The 21565-nt window shown below is 49.8% G+C and overlaps 6 protein-coding genes across 6 annotated transcripts; 3 read left to right on the forward strand and 3 right to left on the reverse strand.

Annotated features, from left to right (window-relative positions):
- The first annotated feature begins 3757 nt into the window (after positions 1-3757).
- Positions 3758-4708, forward strand: BO86DRAFT_167638 (Zn(II)2Cys6 transcription factor domain-containing protein). Its single transcript, XM_025666479.1, has 2 exons — positions 3758-4617; positions 4697-4708. Exon 1 carries the CDS (start codon positions 4087-4089, stop codon positions 4522-4524), a length of 438 nt encoding a protein of 145 aa, XP_025531763.1. The 5' UTR covers positions 3758-4086; the 3' UTR covers positions 4525-4617; positions 4697-4708.
- Positions 4476-6995, forward strand: BO86DRAFT_167634 (fungal specific transcription factor domain-containing protein). The gene is made up of 2 exons (XM_025666478.1): positions 4476-4617; positions 4702-6995. Exon 2 carries the CDS (start codon positions 4813-4815, stop codon positions 6880-6882), a length of 2070 nt encoding a protein of 689 aa, XP_025531764.1. The 5' UTR covers positions 4476-4617; positions 4702-4812; the 3' UTR covers positions 6883-6995.
- Positions 6996-8606: 1611 nt separating this feature from the next.
- BO86DRAFT_386126 (unc-93 family MFS transporter) lies at positions 8607-10649 on the reverse strand. The gene is made up of 4 exons (XM_025671265.1): positions 9979-10649; positions 9317-9924; positions 9132-9227; positions 8607-9069 (listed from the first exon to the last, which is right to left on the reverse strand). Exons 1-4 carry the CDS (start codon positions 10570-10572, stop codon positions 8835-8837), a joined length of 1533 nt encoding a protein of 510 aa, XP_025531765.1. The 5' UTR covers positions 10573-10649; the 3' UTR covers positions 8607-8834.
- A 2411-nt stretch (positions 10650-13060) lies between these two features.
- Positions 13061-15354, reverse strand: BO86DRAFT_354751 (GMC family oxidoreductase). The gene is made up of 2 exons (XM_025669596.1): positions 14962-15354; positions 13061-14886 (listed from the first exon to the last, which is right to left on the reverse strand). Exons 1-2 carry the CDS (start codon positions 15206-15208, stop codon positions 13505-13507), a joined length of 1629 nt encoding a protein of 542 aa, XP_025531766.1. The 5' UTR covers positions 15209-15354; the 3' UTR covers positions 13061-13504.
- Positions 15355-16601: 1247 nt separating this feature from the next.
- Positions 16602-18509, forward strand: BO86DRAFT_386129 (aldehyde dehydrogenase). The gene is made up of 2 exons (XM_025671266.1): positions 16602-17330; positions 17443-18509. Exons 1-2 carry the CDS (start codon positions 16846-16848, stop codon positions 18455-18457), a joined length of 1500 nt encoding a protein of 499 aa, XP_025531767.1. The 5' UTR covers positions 16602-16845; the 3' UTR covers positions 18458-18509.
- Positions 18510-18817: 308 nt separating this feature from the next.
- Positions 18818-20843, reverse strand: BO86DRAFT_354755 (putative glucosamine-6-phosphate deaminase). Its single transcript, XM_025669597.1, has 4 exons — positions 20398-20843; positions 20280-20341; positions 20022-20170; positions 18818-19966 (listed from the first exon to the last, which is right to left on the reverse strand). Coding segments are annotated over exons 1-4 (1077 nt in total). The 5' UTR covers positions 20400-20843; the 3' UTR covers positions 18818-19102.
- Between the last annotated feature and the right edge of the window lie 722 nt (positions 20844-21565).

The raw sequence follows: 21565 nt of genomic DNA on the forward strand, positions 1-21565 counted from the left end.
GGGGGGAAGAGTATCTGGAATCTGGAGCGGGTTGGAACTTGGAAGCTTTCCATTCGTCTTGGGATTCGGTGCTCTAGAACGAGTTCCTAGTATTACTCATAACAGCAAGCTTCCACTTCCTGTCACACATCGGTGATCCGCCGGCCGTGTCGTGGGGAAAGAATCCGTAAGGAAAATCCCTCGTGAGAGCTGAGCTGAGCTGAGGGAGGCGTCGGAAGTTGTCCACTTGCCAATCGCATTTCCTCCTTTTCAAGTCCCCAGGCTTGTGGGAGCTCCATGCTTGTTTGTCATCGATCTGGATTTTGAAAAGTAATGAATAAAATAAATAAATGGAAGCATAAATCCGAGTCAGAAAGCAGATGTTCTCATGGGACTTGCAAGCTCTCCAGCAGGACTCACACCGGGTTGAAAGGGCAATAGGTGCAAGGGCTGCAAGGGCACAGCGCTCCTCTTGGTCAAGGATCAAAACATTGAACCTAACCGGAACCATTGATCAATTCCTGATCACTCACTGGCTACTGTGGCAGTGTGGCTAGACTGCTACTCGAGTAAATAATGTGGGGTAAATTAACGCCCGCTTCTTGGATTCCTCCGATTATCGCCAGTTAACACACTCAACCCTCCGTCATGTCCCGACTGCTAACGCTCCTACCTCTCTCCTCCTACTCCCCTAGCTTTGGATCATTTGATCACGATTAAGGCTTATAGGTTGAAGGCATACGGTACGGTATAGACTATCGCAGCATTTACTCGAAGCCAAAGCCTCGACTCGGAGTCCCGGGAACAAATCATTCGCCTATCGGTCCAGACACTGTGAGCCTGTGACCGGGATGCCCTGCAGGCAAAGTGCCGCTCGCCGGCACTATGACGCGTGACATCGGCCACGGGGTGAAAAGAAAAAAAAAAAAAAAAAAAAAAAAAAAAAAAACCCTGGAGCATCACGTGGGAGAGAGCTTGTTTAGTTTCACTCCCGCAGAGATTCGAGACTGTTCGTTCCGAGGGAGTCAGAGCAGCCTCCGTGGGGACAGAAGTGCGTAGTCCTGTTGGTGTGCTTTCAGCTCTAGGGCTACTCGAAACCTTTCCGCGTCCATTGCAGGGTGTCGTTTGTACTGAACGCTGTACCTTGTAGAATAAGTACAGTACCCCGAAAAGTCATTCTTCTTTCATCGGCGTGCGGGATCGGCTGCAATTCCACATCGGGCAGCTGATGGGGTGGGTGATTGTGGGCCTGTGCTAGGCTGCTACTCCCTGGGCTCTTAGGCCCAATGTGTAAATGCGGAGATCTGATAGACAGTTAATCACAGCCTACCAGTCCTGATACTATGTACATAGTATGTACTGTAGTACATAAGATCAAGGAACAAGATTTGGTGCACTAAAACCGAACAGTCCTCCTCAGCAGTCAATGCTTGTAAGGACCTTCAACACATTGCCCGAGCACAACATGCGCCTTTTCCGACTGATCTGTGGTTATGGCACATGCTCCTGGCCGGTAAATTGTCTCTTGGTACAAATGAGCTCGGCGTTTGATATCCCGGGCAAGGAGTGGAAGAGGAACCAGGTCCTCTGATAGTGAGAATGGTACGTGGCCAACGTACATACTACGCAGTCGATACTACATAGTATTGGCTTCCTTCGAGGCGCCTACGATTTTGACACAGCCTGAAAGCCCCTGGAATGGACGAAAACCGTCATAGCGGCTTTGTGCCATACAGACAGCCCGTGCGGCTGGGATTTGGTTTGCAAGATCCCCGGACAACGTAAGCAAAGCTAAAGTTGACACTCCCATTCGTTCCTCCTTCTTCACGTGTCCAGTAGGAAAGACTGGAATGAAATCATGATTGTATCCCGGGGTCCAGCGAGAGGATAACTAGGGGCCGTTCGGCACTTCCTCACGGGTATGGACCATCACGAAGTCTCGAGGGAGCCGACGGAAGCGACCCCGAAATTCATGAAAATCAGACCAGGGACCACAGGCTTGTTTTTCGGCCAGTCACAGCTGCGCAGGCTCGGAATCTTTTCCGGTTGAAGCATGACGCAGCTGCTGACCAAGTTTCTGGCTAGCAGCTCGGCCAGGAGCACTATTACGATCGAGTACCAAGTACCTGAGCCATCACCAACTGTGAACAGCCACAGGAGCCCCATGGCTTGAATGAAGAAGACACTCCAATGAGATAATCCATAGTAGTCTTAGATTTGCACCTGGTTCCTCTGGTCCGAGGGTAGCCAAGAAGAATGTTAACCGATTGATCAAACATCCACACGCTTGTGACAGCCGGCTCAAGTAACGTGACCGGGCCGATGGGGCCTTTATCGGAGAGAATGGCTGGGAAAGCTTCGAATCCTGGAGCGGTTGAGAACTTCCAGAGAGGCACAACAGCCACTCACTGACTCCTGACTCACAGTCTCACTGGCTCACTGGCGAGAGGGACAAGAAGAGTGGGGCCAGCCGGGATGTCTTTCCTTTACTGAAAGCGCAAGACGGAAACCTCCGGCTAGATAATAGCATGCTGCAGCTGGTGCCAGAGAACTTGGAAACCGATTCGGTCCACTGCACCTTTTTCCTTTCCTCTTTGGATGGGACCGCCTTTTCGGACTTTTTCTTTTTCTTTTCTTTTTTTTTTTTTTTTTTTTTTTTTTTTTTTTTTTTTTTTCTTTTTGTTGTATTATATTTTTCGCTTTTTGGCGATTGGAGAAGGTGGAGTGGGGTAGGGTGGGGGGGGAAGCGCTCAACCTGGGGCTTGCCGCTCGAGACTCGGAGGAGGAGGAGGGGGATGGCGAAGTGGAGAGGGGAAAGGAAGAACCTGAGGGTGGAGGGAAGGTTGTTCACTGTTGTTTTAGTTGTTACTGGTACCTTGACTGTTGGAAGCCTGAAAGTGTGAAAGTCGGATGGATACGGCGTCACGGCCCTCGTAGGCTCGTACAGTAAGCAGCGGCAATGACTGGCTCGTAATCAACAGGACTTCCCCACCCAACGTGGCCCGCTTTCTTCCTCGAGACTCTCGAGTCACCCGGTTAGTACTAGCCGACTTCATCTGACGCCCACTTTTTTACTCTTTTTTCTCTTTTTGTTGCGCCTATTTTTCTGCCAGGTGGCCAGCGTGACTACAGTCAGGATTCTTCGATAACTAACTAATAGCGATGATGATGGCGATGATGATGATGATGATGATTCTCCAGATCCAGGAAGTTAGTTTAGTATAGTTCCGCTAGTTATTTTACTACTTAGTACTCCGTACTCCGTAGTAAGTATTATCGTTGTTCCCTCGCTCGCTGTGCCGCCTTTCCTTCCTCTGCCATTTTTGAGTGGTAACAATCCCACGGTTCTGGTCTGGGGGAGGCAAACGAGTACTAACTGCATTAGTAACTACAACTAAAGTGGATCTGGGGCTGGTCCTTTTCCTTTCCCTTTTCCTTTCCCTCCCCATTGCTACGAGACTGAGAGACTACGAGTCCCCGTACTTTACTAACTGATTGACGGATGGAAATGTCATTTTTGGAAGTGAGGGTTTTTTTTTCTCCCCCAAATTATTAAAATCCCTACTTAGTACTTAGTACTTAAACATTCTCCTCCCCGACCCCCGCGTCGTGTGTCGACTTACCGTCCCTTTGGACGAAAAGATTGAAACCTGGTCCGGTGATCTCCTGCCTCTATTTCCCCGGAATTTATCCCCCCAGGAAAAAAAAGGAAGAACCCATTACAAGAGAGAGAGAGAGAGAGAAAGAGAGAGAGAGAGAAAGAAGAACAGAAGCAAAAGCAAAAGACATCTCAACTCACGTAACCTCTTTTTCTATTCATCACCTTTGGGAATACTTGCATATATCATCACGGTTCTAGAGGGGAACGAAACCCAAAAGCGCGCAATCCAAAGAAAGATTTACATCTCCACTCTTCCGTCACTGTCTCATTTTGATCACCAAACTTATTTTATAACTTCTCTGTTACTACCCCTTTCACAATTCTTCTTGGCTCTCTTTCAATTATCTTCATTCTTCAACATATTAATTATCTTGTCCACCCTCAACCATTCATCTACTACCCATCGTATGGACTGAATCAACCCTAGTCCGTGCTTCTTCATAACAATGACCAATTCCGCCGCATCACCGTCATCGGCATCCAACACTCCCATGGAGACTGATCCCAAAAGCAAGCGCAAGGCCTCTACAGCTGGTCTGCCGGCCAACTCCCGTCCTGTGAAACGGCGGGCTTCCAAGGCCTGCTGTTGTTGTCGGGCTCGTAAGGTGCGCTGTGATGTGGTCGAGAATGGATCACCATGCACCAATTGTCGCCTGGATCAAGTAGAGTGCATTGTCACTGAGAGCAAGAGGAGAAAGTTCGTCCATGTCGAATCTGTCTCCCGTCTGATTTCCACTCCGCAGAATCACCGGCTAACCTCGAACGCGCCGTGTTGCCACTATACAGGAAATCACGTGTGGAAGGTGACAATGGCAATTCACAGCTGCACTCACACTCCCCTGCCGAGGGCGCCGAGGATGCTTCCAACCTCTTCCGCAGACTGAGCGAATCCCAGGGGCTATCAGATGTCGCTCCTGCGTCTCCGTCCCAACGGTCACTGGATCTAGACCAAGGACAGCACATTCCCCATCTTTTGTGTGCGTATTGATCCTCCAGTCACTTCTACTTGGAAATCATCTTGCGCCCAGCATTGTCTAATTCATAATCATGTTTCAGATCAGAGTCAAGTCAATCGGGCTGGCTCTGGAGATCGCTTTCGACGAAGAGTGGTCCCCAATCCGGCTGTTCCGGCAACTCTCCCATTGCACCACGTCACGTCACAGATTCAGCAAATGCTGGACCCCTCTTTTGCCAGGCCAAGAACGGGCGGAGTCGCTTTGCCTGATTACATTCGTGGTCTCCCGCCTCGTCTTCAAAAGGAAGACATTGAGTACCTATACCAGAAAGGGGCGTTGACCGTCCCCGACGTGGGTTTGCGCAACGAGCTGCTCAAAAGCTATATACACTACGTGCATACTTACATGCCCCTCCTTGACTTGGAAGATTTCCTGCAGACCATTGTTCAGAATGACGGCATCCGTCGAATGAGTCTATTGCTCTTCCAGGCCGTGATGTTTGCGGGCACAGCTTTCATCGGCCTGAAACACCTTCATGCAGCGGGCTATCCTTCCCGAAAAGCGGCACGCAAGGCTTTTTTCCAGCGAGCAAGGCTTCTTTACGACTTCGACTACGAGGTTGACCGGATCTCACTTGTTCAATCACTGCTCCTGATGACATACTGGTATGAGACACCAGATGATCAGAAAGATACCTGGCATTGGATGGGTGTAAGCCTGTCTCTCGCACACACGATTGGCCTACACCGGGATCCGGGTAACTCACGCATGGATGTTCGGCGTCAACGAATGTGGAAACGGATCTGGTGGAGCACATATACACGCGATCGCCTGATCGCGCTAGGGATGAGACGGCCCATGCGTGTAAAAGACGACGACTGCGACGTTCCCATGTTAACCCTTGATGATTTTGAGTTCCAGCCGTTTTCCCCTGAGATTGTGAGCATGGTGGGCAACTCGGAAATTTTACAGAACCCGCAACACCAGCGAGAGCTAGCCCTCATGTTTATTGAAAAGGCAAAGCTCTGCTTGTGTGTCAGCCACGTTTTATCTGCGCAGTATTCGGTCTTGAGCCATAAGTTTGGCGGGACAATGGAGACTACGATGATGCTGGTACCTAAAAAGTCGGCAGCAGAAACGTTTGAGGTCCGCCGATGTGACCAAGAATTGGAAGATTGGCTGGCCCACCTTCCCACCGAAATTCAATATGCCCCTGCCGCACCCGCCAAACTTGGCGAGGCCCAAGAGGTGCTTCATTCCCATCGCGCTTTGCTGAAAATGGTCTATTTGACCACATCCAGCGCCCTGCACCGCCCGCAGGTCCTCCCTGCGATCCCGTTTCCATCTACGGATGCTGAACTGCAGGAAATGTCAAGGAACAAGGTCAGGTATGCTGCCATCGAGATCACGAACATCGCCCAGGATCTACACAGTCTTGATTTGACGCGATATTTCCCTACGACCGGCGTCACGGTTCTACTTCCCGCGGTCATAATTCATCTTCTCGATATCAAGTCTAGCGATCCCACAATCCGGATGACCAGCCTCCAACGGTTCTATCAATGCATGCGGATCCTGCAGCGCCTAAGAGAGATTTATGCGTCTGCCGATTTCGCGACATCGTTTTTGGAGGCTGCGATCCGAAAGGCTGGGATTCAGCTTACAGTCGCGCCACAGGATGTGCACTCACGGTCCAGCAGTACGCTTGGCGCGACTACTCGGGCCAATGCCTTGACTCCACCCCCAGATTCTTTGGCACAGAAGATTCCCGACCTTACATACCCCAAGTCTGACACATCCGCGCTTGTCGAGCAACTTGCTGCGGAAAGCGGGCCTGCCTTTGCCTCTACCCCGCCGCCTTCCGACGGCAGCGAGAATGGCAGCACAAGCAATTTAAACCCGAGCTATCATCAGGATGCATTCAGCATCCCTAGTCTGGATTCCGAATTAAGTTTAAGCCAATTGATGGACTTGGCGAATGATGCCGAGGTCACTCAAAATGATTTCGATGCTCTCATCAATTTTGACGACACGGGGGCCGATTTTCTGGGTGTCGACGATAGCATCAATTCCACCGGACTCACTGGCAGTAAAGGCTTTAGTTTGGGACTAAGTGCCTTGGATAACTTACCCGACATGGCTACGTTCAATTCGACGGGGAAAGGTCTCAACCTTCCGGGTCTGGAAGTTGAGCAAATCTCTGACGAGCGCGCCCCTGGTGTGGGGCAGGCTGGGATGAATACAATCTCATCCGACCTTGATGCCGATCTCGGATTGAATCTTTAAGCATGACCTGTGATGCTATTCACCGCTTCCCGAGTGCAATTTTACCTGTGCCTTTCTTCCTCTTTCGCCCCCTAAATTGCGTATATTTACTGACCATGATGCTGGCCTGTTGTGCCCAATAGCGCACATACACTGAACACCCTTTTTTATAGCCTAGAATACAGGCAGGGTGTGTAGATTTATTCACCTATTCAGGGATGGGTGAACTCTTTTTACGGGACCCGGTTAATAACTCTTTCTATGTTTGTTTTTGTGACGGAGTTGGCATTTGTGCCTACCGTCATAGTATGTATATAACCCGCACAAGCGGCGGCAGGACATTTGATGAATATAAAACGTGTACATGATACTGGCAGGTGCATATGAACTATAATATTGGTTTGGGGGCATTCTCAACTCCAGTTCCGCCTAGACAGGTAAATAGTCTAGTAGAGACTAACTTGTGCGTGGTCAGGGTTGACCGCCCCGCCCCGCCCGATGGAGCTGTTGTACTGTTACACTTGCGGAACCATCATGGGCCTTTGCGGAGTTCCAGTCTAGCGGTCAATGTACCATTACCGGTATTGTATGTGCATCTCGACCGTTGGTCTATTACTGGTGGCGCACAAGCAACCCTTCAGCCCCCTTTGCTATCAGTCAAGTCCAGACACATCTGGCCCTGCCACACGCGCAACCTGGAGGTGCAGTCAAAAGATAAGTTACCTATTGTGACTTTTCGCAGTTACATCCGACCATCGACCCCATCAATGAATGAATGAACCAATGCAGCTCGGCAGACTGCTGCCGGCTGCCTGCCACAATTCATAGTTTGAGCAACATTGCTAAGTGATATGCGATTAACCTCGCTTCCTTGGAGCTGGAATGATCGGTATGTGTATTGATCGCATACTGCGACCCAAGGTACAGTACCTACACAACAAATCCTGAGGGGCCGAATATATCCTCAATAACAGTATATGTACCGAAAAGGTAGATTTATATATGTGAGATGTACAACATCACCTGATGCAGGCACCGACTGCCATTGTGAGTACTGTCCAATCCCGGCTGGGATCACACAGGGGGGATGCAGTAGGTTGTATGACCTGGAAAATAGGCTGGTGCGCCTGCACATAATATAGCTCTATAGCTCTGTAGAGGACTGCGGGTGTCCGGTATAGTATAGAGAATAAGAACCGGCATACGCCCGCACAGTCTCCTGGTTAACTACAGTGTGTGGCCAAGTTTATAGATGGATCAATTGCCTATGTGTCTACCGACCTTCTTTTGTACTCTGGCTCAAGGCAAATTTTGCTAGTGCCGAAATCCAACGAGGAATTGGGTGAAAAGTATCTCTCGGAAAATTCGAAGCCCCGACGATGTTTTCCCTGATGGCAGGGCTAGGGAACAATAGATCAGGGGGGCAGGTGGTCTAGTCTTTCACGCAGGCTTGGGGGCTTTCATCGTATTTCTTGGCCCCAGCTTTTGGTTGCAGCTTTCGCTTCTTTGCTCTATTTCTCGCTTTTTGCCTTCAGGCCTCGCATGAGTAACCGAAGCCTCTTATCTTGTCCTGGAGCGCAGAAATGTCAATTTCAGGGGAATGGCTGCACTACAGCGAGAAACATGGAACCCCCGGAAGACCTGCACATTATTTCAGAGTATGGAACCCCGGCATGCAAAGATAGGAAACTCAAAGAATAGTTGTTCAGATGAGGTAATTACAAGCGGAGGTTAAATGGCTAGGGTAACGGCGGAGAAAATATGTCATTAAGGGCTCCTACCCCTGGTATCAGCAAAGGGACTATGAAATATGAAGATTGAAGAAATTAGAAGATGGAAACAAAGAATATGCGTCAAGGGGTCGGAAGCACCAGCAACTAGGCCCAGACCAATGAGTTCATCATCGCAGCATCGCTTCGTGTAACCAGATCGCCATCCTTTCATGGACAAGCATTTCTAGTCAAGGAGAAGAATCAACTGAGAGAGGCGCGCTTTTCATCCTTCTTATCAATGGACTGTTGCGCCTCTAAAGGCACAGATACCCCCACTTCTTGAGCGGTCTCGTCCGAGAAGCGCAGATCAGCCTCCATGTCCGCGTGCTCCTTGATCTTGAGGAAAACTACAGGGGAGGCAATCACAATACTGCCAGCAAGGAGACCCCAGCATGTAGCGAATTCCGTCATGAAGGGAGTATTCTCCGCATCCAACCTGTGTATAAAGCCGGTTAGTGACTGGTGTAAGTAGGGGAATGCATTTTGATGGGGACTTACCGCCACATGCCTGCTGCACCAGCGGACTGAATACCCTTGTAAAATCCAGCGAAGTTGGCCAGCTTGCGGCCGTTGTTTGTCAGAGAGCCCATAAACCTATAGTCCACCTGGTTAGTCCAGTTGTTTGCATCACAAAACCAAGTGACGAAAGACGGGAGGTTTGTGGAGCAAGGGGTCAAACGGACCAGTATGCGCAAGTCTGAAAAGCCGCATCATAGAACCCGTAGAACATGTACAGAAACATTGGGCCCACGAAGCCGTGACTGGTCCAGTCGGTATCCGCCTTGACTGTTTCGCGAGTGTAGGTCTTCTGAAACGCATAACCTCCACCCCAAACACCCATGGTGAGAACAAACAAAATGAAAAGATTCAGCCTGGCTCGGGTGGGACGAGAGAGAAACTTCAAGTCCAGTAATTGCCCAAAGACGAACGCCCCGAGCATCTGCATCAGCCAGTAAAGCAGATTGTTGAGGGCTCGTGTACGGATGGTGAAGTATGCACCATTGACGCTGTTGAACTGGTACGCCGTAAACCAGTTACTTGTCAAAAACATCGGGAAAAGGAGGAGAATATAGTAGTCGGTGCGGAGAGTATCATAGAGACCCATAAACTCGGATTTCCAGGTAGGGTTTTTCATGACGATAACGTGTGAGCCATCTTTGCGCTTGACGTACTTTGAATCCGCGAGGCCCCAGGCCAGGACGAAACCCAGGGCCATGAGTACCATGAATGCAATGTAAGTCCCATCGTTTACTTGACCAGCCACCGAGTGGAGATTTTGACCCAAGGGCACCTACAATGCAAAAGCGTTAGTTTTAGATGGGAGGTCAAGGCCAAGGATAAATACCAAGCTGCCGATGACGCCGCCAAGATTGAAGATCACCCAAAAAATCGCGATGAATTTACCCTTCTCCTTTTCGTTCGGATAACTCATCATGACGGCACCCTGGGCGCACCACAGTAGGCCAGCGCAGGCGCCCAAAAGTGCACCAGCAAAGATCAGGAAGCCAGAGTTTTGGTTATGGTTGTAAGACAGTAGCGATGCGACATAGAGAAAATAACCAAAGCCACCAATTGAGAGCGTCAAACGCAGACCAATGCGGTTCGCAACGGAGCCTGCGAAAAACCCAACAACACCAAAGGTACTGTAAAGGGCGGTATTGGCATTGTTCACGTCCTTGAAGCCTAGCTGACCTCCGCCTCCGAGGCCGCTAACGGCATTGAACATTCCCGGACAGAGGAAGCAGACAAAGGAGACCAGGAGAAGCTGTGCATCAGGCGAGGCAAAGTACGGCAGAGTCCATGGGCCAATCTTGAAAGATTTATACATCCAGGACTTGCCAGTAAGCCGGTGGTCTTGGCCGGCCTCAGGGTCGATTGTGACAGCCTGCACCTCCTTTTCGGGCTGCTGACTCTCCGGGCCAGTTGTTGAGGTAGCCATTCTTGTCAAATCCCCCAGGTCGAACAGCCAATTGCGTTTGAGACGAGAGGAGTGGCTGGTGACTTTTCTGCCACTCGCTAAGTAAAAGCAAAGACACGGTCAGCCGTCCAATCTTGCGCGGTAGGTTAGGGCCAAGATTGACAAAGTAAAGTGGGATAGCGACAAGTGTTGTATGTGTCTAGATCCTAAAAATAATTGCGGGACTGAGATAGTGCCGGAGCAAGAAAATAGAATCCGCAGGAGATAACGGAGGAGGGGGCGAGGGAGGGAGGAGAAAGTCAAAGACTGGACAGGGAGGGCACACGAGGAAGATGGGGAATGGAGGAGAGAACTACCCAACGAACGAAGTAAAGAAAAGAAATCAGATCACTCGAGTAAAGAAAGAGAGAGGTAGGCGGGAATTAAAAACCATAGAAATATGTAGGTTTCCGGGGACACGCACACAAGGCTAGCGACGGAAATATTTTTCAAACCAAGGCGTGACAAGGGATGAGATTGTTTCGAGGACGATCCGGGGTAAGAATGTAGGGGTGGACAGGAAAACAAATAGTCTCGGGAGGGAGAAAGGATTCTGATCTCGGTGTGCTGGGACTTACTGTTATCGAATTGCCAGTAAGAATAGTGATAGAGGGGCGAAACGGAGAGTGGGAAGGAAATCGGGAAATAAATATCTCGTTAAGTTGAGGAAGAAGAGGAGGAGGAGGAGGAGAAGGAGGGGGCGGAAGGCAAGAGGCGAGAGGCGACAAGCGACAGATTAGGGAAATGTGAGCTGATTATTGTTGTGGTTGTGGTTGTGGTTGTTGATGTTGAGGTTGATGTTGATGTTGATTGAGTTTAGTAACTAAAGGTGGTGGATACCACCCTAGGAAAAGCCGAGAGGGAAAAAAAAAGATACCCAGAAAGGCTGAGATGCGACAACAAGATAACCTTTGAGTAAATGAATGGAGGATAACGAGGCAGGGCAGATAATGAATAACTACCTAGGTACCTAACAGTATTCCACGGGTACTGTACCTAGACTAGTAGACTAGTAGTACTCAGTACCTTATCATCGGTACCTGTTTAGTTGCCTCTTTAACCACGAATCAGAAGCTGCAGCGGCAGAGTTGCGAGTCGATCGCCGTCCACATGGGATGATGATCCACCCGACTGCAGACAGGCAGGTAGGTAGTAGACAGTAGGTAGACGAGGTGAAGGTGGTAATCGGTAACCGCTAGAAGTTTGGGGCGAGAAAGCCTGGCGAAGAAGAGGAGGGAAGAAGAAAGAGTACATATAAGTACATACAAATGATACGCGGCAGGATTTTAAATAGTTAAGTTACCTGCCTGCTTACCTGTTTTACTTGCCGGGCTAAGAACAGTGTGCCCGCCAGGTACTGTTCATCGGGGATTGTCAATGATTCAACGATGATCCCAGGCAGACCTATCTACGGACGGTAACGAGCTCCAGAACCACCAACTCAACTTGACGGTTGGTCTGGGGCGAGCGGGTTTACCTCCGCATGGGTACCTGTATTTAGGCCTGCGAGTGGTCTGTCAGCTTTTGGGGAAAAGCTAGTTACTGGCTAACTTGACCACCGGACCCAAATTCTGACAAACGGATCGTGGATCCTGAGACTAATTACTTGATAAATCAATAGATGAACGAATAAAAGAAAGAAAGAAAGAAAGATGGCGAGGGAACAGACACCCAACCCATCATTAAATTTGCGACGGTGACATCGGGCAGCTGAAGCTTAGCCGAATGCGGGGGGCCAAAGTCGGGTCCGCGGCTGCCACGGTAGCATTCTAGCTTATCAGCTGCGGAGCTTCGGGCCACTTCCACTGGGGTGCGTTGTCGTGTCTACTAGAAAGGTGACCCTTGTATTATTTGTGCTTGGGAGCAATGTAAGTGACTGTGTGAATGTATAGTACTGTACAAAGATATAGATGGTGAAACTCCAGTCCACAAGTGTAAGTTACTGAACAAGTGGTAGGAGCAATAATAATGTGCCGACCCCAGTTGTCTAACTCGGTAACTTTAGTGGGGATTTGTTTGAGGTTACGTGACTATAACTAAGATAATACTAACTACTAAGTTACGGAGTACCTGTTAGTTCGGCTAAGTCTGGACTTTACCTACTGTAGTTTATGCTGATTGCAGAATATTAGTCATGGCTAGCTTATGCTCCGTACTGTACTGTACTATAAATCTGCTTAGATACACCCCCGTCAAGCCTACTGGTATCGGAGACAGTATAGTACGTAACCGTACTAGAACAGACTCGCGCTTCGTACGTTGACGGGTACTGACCTAGCCACGTGAGTCAGATAAGCACGCATGAGTAGTTAGTAAGCTATCTGTCGGTCCGGCTAAAACAGATTACCTGCAGAATGATCTCACATCCCAATCGAGGTATGTTGTTAAGGATGCTTGATGATGTCGTGGGAATGTTGACTTCATACCATTCTGGTTGCTTGACGAGGCGCCTTGTTTCAATGACAACACACCCATACCAAGCATTATCCATGACCTCAACAAAGAGTTGCCCTCATAGTCGGTATCGACAACATATTTATGATGTATGGCTCATTGAGGTCTATGCCTTTGGTTCTATATTCGGCGTGATAAATCGCCGATGCTAATGTACAAACAGGTGTTGTTACAACAAGTGGCGGCGCAGTCCTTTGATCCTGGAATCAAGAAACGTTCCCTGTACACATCCTCCCCAAAATTCATCATTCGTAAATCATAGATCAAGGAGCTGGCAATGCCCGACGTAAAGAGCCGGCCTATCGCTAAACTCGAGACCAGATGCAAAAGAAGTTCACGCGCTGGGACCATGCATGATACACTCTATCCCTTAACCCCAATATCCTTTATTTGTGTTTGTGCCGAATCGTAGCAAGACCGAGTTGAAGGCGAGTGGGGGGTCCCCCATACGAGGAGGCGTTCACAGACGAGGCTGCTCGCGTTTCCAGCCGGCCTCTTCCGCAATCAGTTCAGCCGCACGTTCACCGATGGCCAGCACGGTCAACATGGGGTTGATGGTAGGCATCTCCGGGAAGACACCCGCGTCCGCGATACGCACATTCTTGAGGCCCCGCACCTTCAACTGAGGGTCAACGACGGCCATAGGGTCACGGACCAAGTTGCCCATTTTGGTTGTTCCGGCCGGGTGGTACACGGTGTGCGCTACGCGACGGCCGTACTCTGAAAGTTCTTCGTCCGTCTGGACCTTGGGACCAGGAGCCACTTCACGCTTGATCCACTCCTTGAAGGGCGACTGCTGAGCGATCTCGCGGGCGGCTTTAAAGCCAGCAACAATGGTGGCAGCATCGTAGCCCTCCGGATCGGTGAAGTACCGAAAGTCCAGGGCGGGCTTGACGCTGGGATCAGCAGAGGTCAAAAAGAGACGGCCACGGGAGCGGGGGCGAGGAATATTAGGGGTCATGCAGAACGCATCTGCCGGTGTGTCATAACCCAAACGAGTGGTGTTCAAGCAGAATGGGATCTGGTAGCAGTGCATCATGATATCGGCGGCGCGGCCGTCAAAACCATGTGCGTTGGGAAGCTCGCGACGTAGGAAGATCCCGGCATCAGAGTCCATGGTAGTCTGGTTGGGAGGCACAGGACGGTTGAGTTCCCAGATGATAATACTCTCGGGGTGGTCCAGGAGGTTCTCGCCGACACCAGGGATGTCCTTGACAACCTGGATGCCAAGAGAGCTCAGCTGCTCACGCGGACCCAGACCGGAGAGCAACATCAGGCGAGCAGTATCAACGGCTCCTGCGCAGAGAATTGTCTCCTTCTTAGCCCGTAGGGTGTGTTTAGTGCCAGACTGCAGCGTGACATCGACACCAGTGACAGTGTCACCCTCAACGTTGACGCGTGACACCCAAGCGTTGGTCAGAATGGTCAGATTCGGACGCTTCTCCTCACCACGGAGAATAGGGTGAATATAAGCAACACTGGCGCTGCTACGGCGGCCATCGTCGGGATTGTAAGAGACGGAGAAGAAACCAACACCCTCAGTCAATTCACCCTTGGAGCGGATTTCTTTGTTGAAATCGGAGATGATGGGGATGTTCATTGCACTGGAGCAAGCCTGAACCCAGTCCTTGCACAGCTGATTACGGTGACGACTGTGAACAGGCTGAACAGTGTTGCGCAAATTGTCAAGGACACGGGTGAAGGTCTCGAAGGACCAGCCTGTGCAGCCGGCCTGTTCCCATCTCTTGCAATCGTATTCGAAGGGACGGAAAGAGATCAAGGTATTATGGCTGGAGCAACCACCCAGCACCTTAGCGCGAGAGTGACGGATATGACTGTTGCCTGTATAGATTTTAAATGAGTATTAGGCCTAGATCTTTTTGTTTACTGGGCCAGGGCTGCTCGGTTTCTACATACCCATTGGCTGTTCGGTTGTACCGTAGTCATAGTCCAACTCGCCTCCCAAAAGATTCAACCACTCACGCAGGTTGAGCACGCGATCATCCATGTAATCACTAGGACCGCCCTCAATCACCAGGATGCGCTTGTTGGGCAGGTACTCGGCCAAACGGCTAGCAATGACACAGCCTGCTGTGCCACCTCCCACAATTATGTAGTCATAAATGTTGACATCGCCGGCGGGAAAGTCGTTGGTGGTTGCCATGCTGAACAAGATGAAATCCAATCCAATCCCAACGTAGGAGATTCAGGTCGTGAGAAAGTATCAAGGATAACAAAGATTGATGATAGGGAGGGGACGGGCAGGGCGGGAAGGGTAAAAGAGAGAAGACGGCGGGGAGGAGGGGAAGCGGATGGCTTTAAATTGAGTATTGGAGAGGGAGACGCGGCGAGTCTGTAGAGACCCAAAAACTATCAGGCCATGTTTTCTACTGCTAGAACTTGCCAACAGTTCCCTTCATTCCCACTTCATGTTCTCCCGCTCACCTTTTTTCCATCTGCTTCTTTTCTTTTTTTTTTTTTTTTTTTTTTTTTCCTCTTTCTTCCCTTTTTCCTTTTTTTCCCATAAATTTCTTGGACTGAGAAGAGAATCCCCACCCCAGGATAAGGCACTGAGTCCGGATCATCCAATAATGACAGTCGTAGGGCACAGAGTACGCCGCAGTGGGGCACTAGCTCAGCCTCGGCGGTGTGCCCATTGGAAAGCACTTAGTCTACTCCGTACTGTGCAGACTCGCAGAGACGGTATCTTCTAGGTCCGTACATAGTAGTTGAAAACAACAACCTCTTATGTGCATCCCACACAAATTCTAACTGGCCAAGAAATTTCATTCCTATTTCTTACTAATTGATAAGCCCGAGTCGGCATCCTTCCCCTCCTCCGACCTGGAAATCTTACTGTCCTTGCACTGTGCAGTGCAGACTTATAAGTACTAGAAAATGATGGCTTCGGCTCAATATCCTGCGCACTGCACTGTACCGTACATGCTGTATCGCGCGGGACGGACCATTAATGCATAAGTGGTTACATATAGAATCCGTTGGTCGGAGGTCCTCAATTTCTCGTTGACCCTCCGCGGTCCGTCCATTTCCTACGACGTCAGTACTCCACATGAGATGATGAGACCCGACACTAGGCCGCGCCACGATCCCGCGAACGGGGCGCTAGTCAATGGTGAACTCCATCGGAGATGCAGGGCCGAAGGCAATCCGGGATCGCATTGCCTGCTTAGGCCTTAGGGTTGAGTTGACAAGCGGCAGCACAGGTATACCCAATTGAGCAAGACAATGACAGAACAGCATGCAAAATGAAAATGCCACAAGGACCTTATCTTATTCTTTCTGTTCACCTCCTCATGGCTTGGTGACTAGCTGATCGATAAGGGTTTCTTTCCATTGAGTCCGCATGTTCTCCGTACTCCGTAGTTGAAACTTGGCCGTTTCACCACTGACTTAAATTGCCGCCGGAGGATCGCCGCCTTTCATATTAGGTAAGCCGAGAAAAATCGGGTTGGCGGTGAAGCCTTCCAAACAGTGCCTGATCCTATTCGAGTTTAGTTCCTCCGCCACTTGCGTCTGATCTTGCACCGGGCTACCTAGAACTGATGAGCCTCGGAGCAATCTTGCAACTTCACTGCATTATTACTTCTGCTTCTTACTTTTCCATACAACGCAGATAACAATTGTGGTCCTTTCTCTTCTCCGGGAACAGTATCGTACAATTAGGCGGGCATCCTTATCTTCTTTCCCTTGCCCCCTCCCACGGACCTCCTCCTTTCCTTACACACCATTCTCTCTACACGCATAAATCAAGCAATAGGGCTCAAACCCCCTTTCAGAGCCATGTCTTCCCTCGCTTTCTCTACTCGCGAATTGTATTATGACGGAAAGACTCAGCCTGCTTCTTCAGGCAAAACCTTCCAATCTATCAATCCCTCGAACGCCAGTCCTTTGGCTGAGATCCAGGTTGCTTCACATTCCGATGTAGATGCTGCCATCGCTGCCGCCGACCGGGCCTTCCCCTCATGGTCTCAAACACCACCCATTGCACGTGCCCGCATCCTCCAGAAAGCCGCCGCCCTGCTCCGCGAGCGCAACGACGATATCGCTCGTGTCGAAACCCTTGACTCAGGCAAGGCTTATACTGAGACAAGCACTGTCGACGTCGTCACCGGAGCCGACGTACTCGAGTACTATGCGAATCTGGTCGGAGGTGGCGGGCTAAATGGAGAGACCACACAGTTGAGAGAAGATGCTTGGGTGTACACCAAAAAGTCCCCGTTGGGTGTCTGCGTGGGAATTGGAGCTTGGAACTACCCTATTCAAATGTTAGTCAGCCTTTACCCTCGGCCGCTCAATCCCCACCCTCCTTCCCGATCTGGAAGATGCTCAATGGACGATATCAATGGATGACAAGGATGGCTGAGAATATACGTGCAGTGCGCTATGGAAATCCGCTCCTTGCTTGGCTGCGGGCAACACCATGGTTTACAAGCCAAGCGAGTTCACGCCGCTGCATGCACAAACCTTGGCCGAAATCTACACGGAAGCCGGTCTACCCGCCGGCGTGTTCAATATTGTCTACGGCGCCGGCGACGTTGGGGCATACCTGACTGCTCATCCTACGATTGCGAAAGTTTCCTTCACTGGCCAAGTATCCACGGGCATGAAAGTGGCTGGATCCGCTGCCGGCAACATGAAATATGTCACCATGGAACTGGGCGGCAAGAGCCCCCTCATCATCTTGCCGGACGCAGAGCTCGAGAATGCCGTAGACGGGGCCATGATGGCAAACTTCTACAGTACGGGTCAGGTATGTACCAATGGCACTCGGGTGTTCGTTCCCGCTAGCATGAAGACCACGTTTGAAAGGCGCCTTCTGGAGAAGATGCAGTACATCCGTCCTGGGCCTTTGTTTGATGACTCAACCAATCTCGGTCCCTTGAGCTCAGCTGTACACCTAGAGAAGGTACTTTCTTACATCCGCCACGGCATCGAAACAGACAATGCTACTTTACTTTACGGTGGATTGGGCAAGCCCAGTGTCCCACAGGAGTTGGAATCAGGATTCTGGGTGCGCCCGACGGTCTTCACTGACTGCACAGATGACATGCGCATTGTCCAAGAGGAAATCTTCGGCCCTGTAATGTCTATTCTATCCTACGAGACGGTGGATGAAGCGGTCAGGCGAGCGAATACCACTGAGCTCGGCTTAGCCGCGGGGGTCTTTACCAAGGATTTGAATATGGCCCATCGCATTATTGACCAGCTGCAGGCGGGAATCACTTGGATCAACAGCTGGGGTGAGAGCCCTGCTGAGATGGCCGTTGGTGGTTGGAAGAAGAGTGGGGTCGGAGTTGAGAACGGACGCAAGGGTATTGAGGCATGGGTAAAGAATAAGAGCACCCTTGTTGATATGAATGGAGCGGTAGCCACTGTCTTCGCCAAGTTGTAATTGTGACATCTAAAATTGCATAGATTAATTCCTAGAATGCACAGTGAATCACGTACAAGCCATCTATGGACTGCGAGTAAGTGGATGACCACCCTCCCACTCTAAGTATAATTATAGCTAGTGTTTGATCCAGTGTAGGAATTTTCTACAGTACTGTACGAATTAACTAGTCCTTGACTCGAGCAATTTAGTCTGTTTGAGAAGGAAGTAGTAGTATTGTCCGAGATCGCGCTCAGCACATCCCACTGGCTAACAATCGCCAATCTATCACACCCTGGAATCTGTAGGTAGCCCATGAGTTTGGGCTTGAGCGCGCAATTCTTTTGCCGCCCAAGTTCAAAAAACAACCGCTTGCAGATGGTGCTTTTGTATGCTTCTTGTCTAGTAAAACAGAGCACAGCTGATCTCTACTCTCCGGCTAAACAATCTTCCATCTCAGCTTCTCTGCGAAGATGGCCTTTCCGAGGAATTTCAAACTAACTTGAGAAAGCCATGCACAGAGAAGTACAAATCAACTGAGTAATGATGTCAAGCAAACAATTGTATTCAGTCTTCCGCGGTCAGATTACATTTCCCTTTACCTTCGGCGGCTCTCCAGCAAAATAACTGCCGATCCAAATTCTGTTACTTCCCTAAGGCATCCGATCAGTGTGAGAGAACCCTAGCTCCCATGCGGTCGAAAAATAAATCGCCCTTTAATGCTGAATCCAGCCCGCCGATCGCCGAGTCAACCATTCGTGAGGACATACTGTCAGGTGTTAGTTCATCGTCTTCCATCGAGCGACTTAATTCCGTGTTGATTCTCAAATCCTTAGGGACCTTTTGTGGTGTAGTTTGCGGCGTAAGTTCCTGATGAGTTTTGCCCAACCCGACTGGGCCGGGAACGTACATTCGAGGTCGATAAGCAAGAGGTGGGCCTTGAGTGCGCGCATCTGTACCGGCTTGTTCAATAGACTCAAAATAACGCACTGTTTTGACCTTCAGCTCCAGAGTCGCATCTCGATCGCACACAATGAGTGGGTGTGGGTGCAACTGCAAGGCCGAGAGCGTCCACATGTGATTGACGCCCCCTTCAAGGCCTTTCTCCACTGCGAGAGCCTTGTGAGCACCGGTAGCAACTATCACCACCTCCCGTGCCTCCATAATGGTCTGAATGCCAACAGTCAATGCATGTCGGGGTACCTGATCCACATCATTGTCGAAAAACCGTGAATTGGCTAAGATCGTGTCATACGCTAGAGTTTTAACCCGCGTCCGACTGCTCAATGAGGAGCCTGGCTCGTTGAAGGCGATATGTCCATCGGGGCCCACACCACCTAGGAAGAGTTCGATGCCGCCGTACCGAGCGATTCGGGCCTCGAAAGAAGCACACTCGACTGCGAGATCCGGAGCGTTACCGTCAAGAATGTTAACATTCTGGGGCGGGATGTCCACATGAGAGAAAAAATGCTTATACATGAAGCTGTGGTATGATTCTGGATGATCCCGAGGCAATCCGACATACTCGTCCTGCTTCGGTCAACAAAGGCCCATGCAACTTCGCGGGAGGGAAAAATATACGTACCATGTTGAAAGTTACGACATTCTTAAAGGATATCTCGCCCTTCCTGTGCCGGCTCACCAGAGTCTTGTAGATGATCTCCGGACTACTTCCGGTTGGCAAGCCGAGTACAAATGGTTGGTTTTCAGTTGGTTGAAATCTCTGAATGCGGCCTGCCTGAAGATTAGATGTGGTGCACGTAAAGGTACGAGTCGCAGCACACGAGCCAACACGATCGACTTTTCAGGCCTCAGACTGGGGGCCGGGGGTTCATCTACATACTGATGATATAATCGGCAATATATTCCGAAGCCTCCAGAGCAGTGTTGCGGATGATAACTCGCCTATTCCGAAATAGAGTCAGTCTCGATCCACGTTTAAAGGATATGTAGCACCTTACATTATGAAAAATGTTCCGCTGTGCGGGGATACACTTGGCCAATGCCGGGAAAGGAAAGTACCAATGGGTATGAGTCAAGCTTGCCAAATGTAAATCCAGCTAGTGGACAAGTAGAAACTTGTGTATAGTGTATAGCACTGGAAGATATATCGAAACAGAAGAGGATGGGAATGGAGGGCGAAAAGAAAGCTGGGGGTAGCGTAGAGTTTAGTTCTAGCTCCTGGCTGGGGACGAGAATGAAAGGAATTGTAGCACTTTGTAAGTTCTTGAGAGTAGACAGAAGCGTGGCCACTAGCTTGCTGTCAAACCATGGCTCTTTAACAGTTTCAATTTATGGGGAACGAAAGGGGGGTGCGACAGAATGATGTTACTTCGGTCTGGACGTTTTTGTAAGTGACGTCCATCGAAATCATTTCGGCTCGGCACTTAGAATGATGCCAGGCCAGCCTACATACCCACTGATTTATCCTAAGCACCGTCTACTGAGCCTGTTGTATTTCTAGTAGTCATATGAAAGCATGTGCACTAGAGGCGTGGAGCTATCGATGACGCAGTGGCCATACCACGGAGAGATTACAGCTGCATGTGCCCCATTTTGTCACAGTTGCCATAAGATAAGTATGGAGGGGAACGACGAGCAGTGCATAAGAAAGAAGGCCTTTGTTACGAATAGCTTTGTCGGAAACCGAGCATGATAGATACTGTTACAGACAGAGGTGGCATAAGAGCGAAGGTCCACCGGTGATCCACCATCGTTATCTATAGAGTAGTGAGTTGAACTTTCAATTTGATAACTAAGTTGGTTATGAGACGTGACTTGACCTTTTTGAGAGAAAAAGAAAGGAAAGAAAGGAAAAATAGAAAAAGTTTTGACTGATCAATCACCAGGCTGTCAAGAGGCTGCCGTTGCATTCGGTCATGGCAGCAGGCCAAAGCTAAAAATTGGAAGAGATGGAAGTGTTTCATTCTACAGATCCATTCCAGCCATGCAACCCCTCGATGGCAGGGAGGAAGGAGTACGCAGGCCTGTTCGGTAACAGACAGGTTCGGTACTGCCTTTAACTTGAAACGGCAAGATTGTAAAGTAACCAGTACAGATACAGATGCTCTGTACTGTAAAATACTATGTATGTGTATACAGAAGATAACGCGGGGATATGTACTGTAT

Source organism: Aspergillus japonicus, assembly GCF_003184785.1.
Source record: "Aspergillus japonicus CBS 114.51 unplaced genomic scaffold BO86scaffold_5, whole genome shotgun sequence".
Taxonomy (NCBI): Eukaryota; Fungi; Ascomycota; class Eurotiomycetes; order Eurotiales; family Aspergillaceae; genus Aspergillus; species Aspergillus japonicus.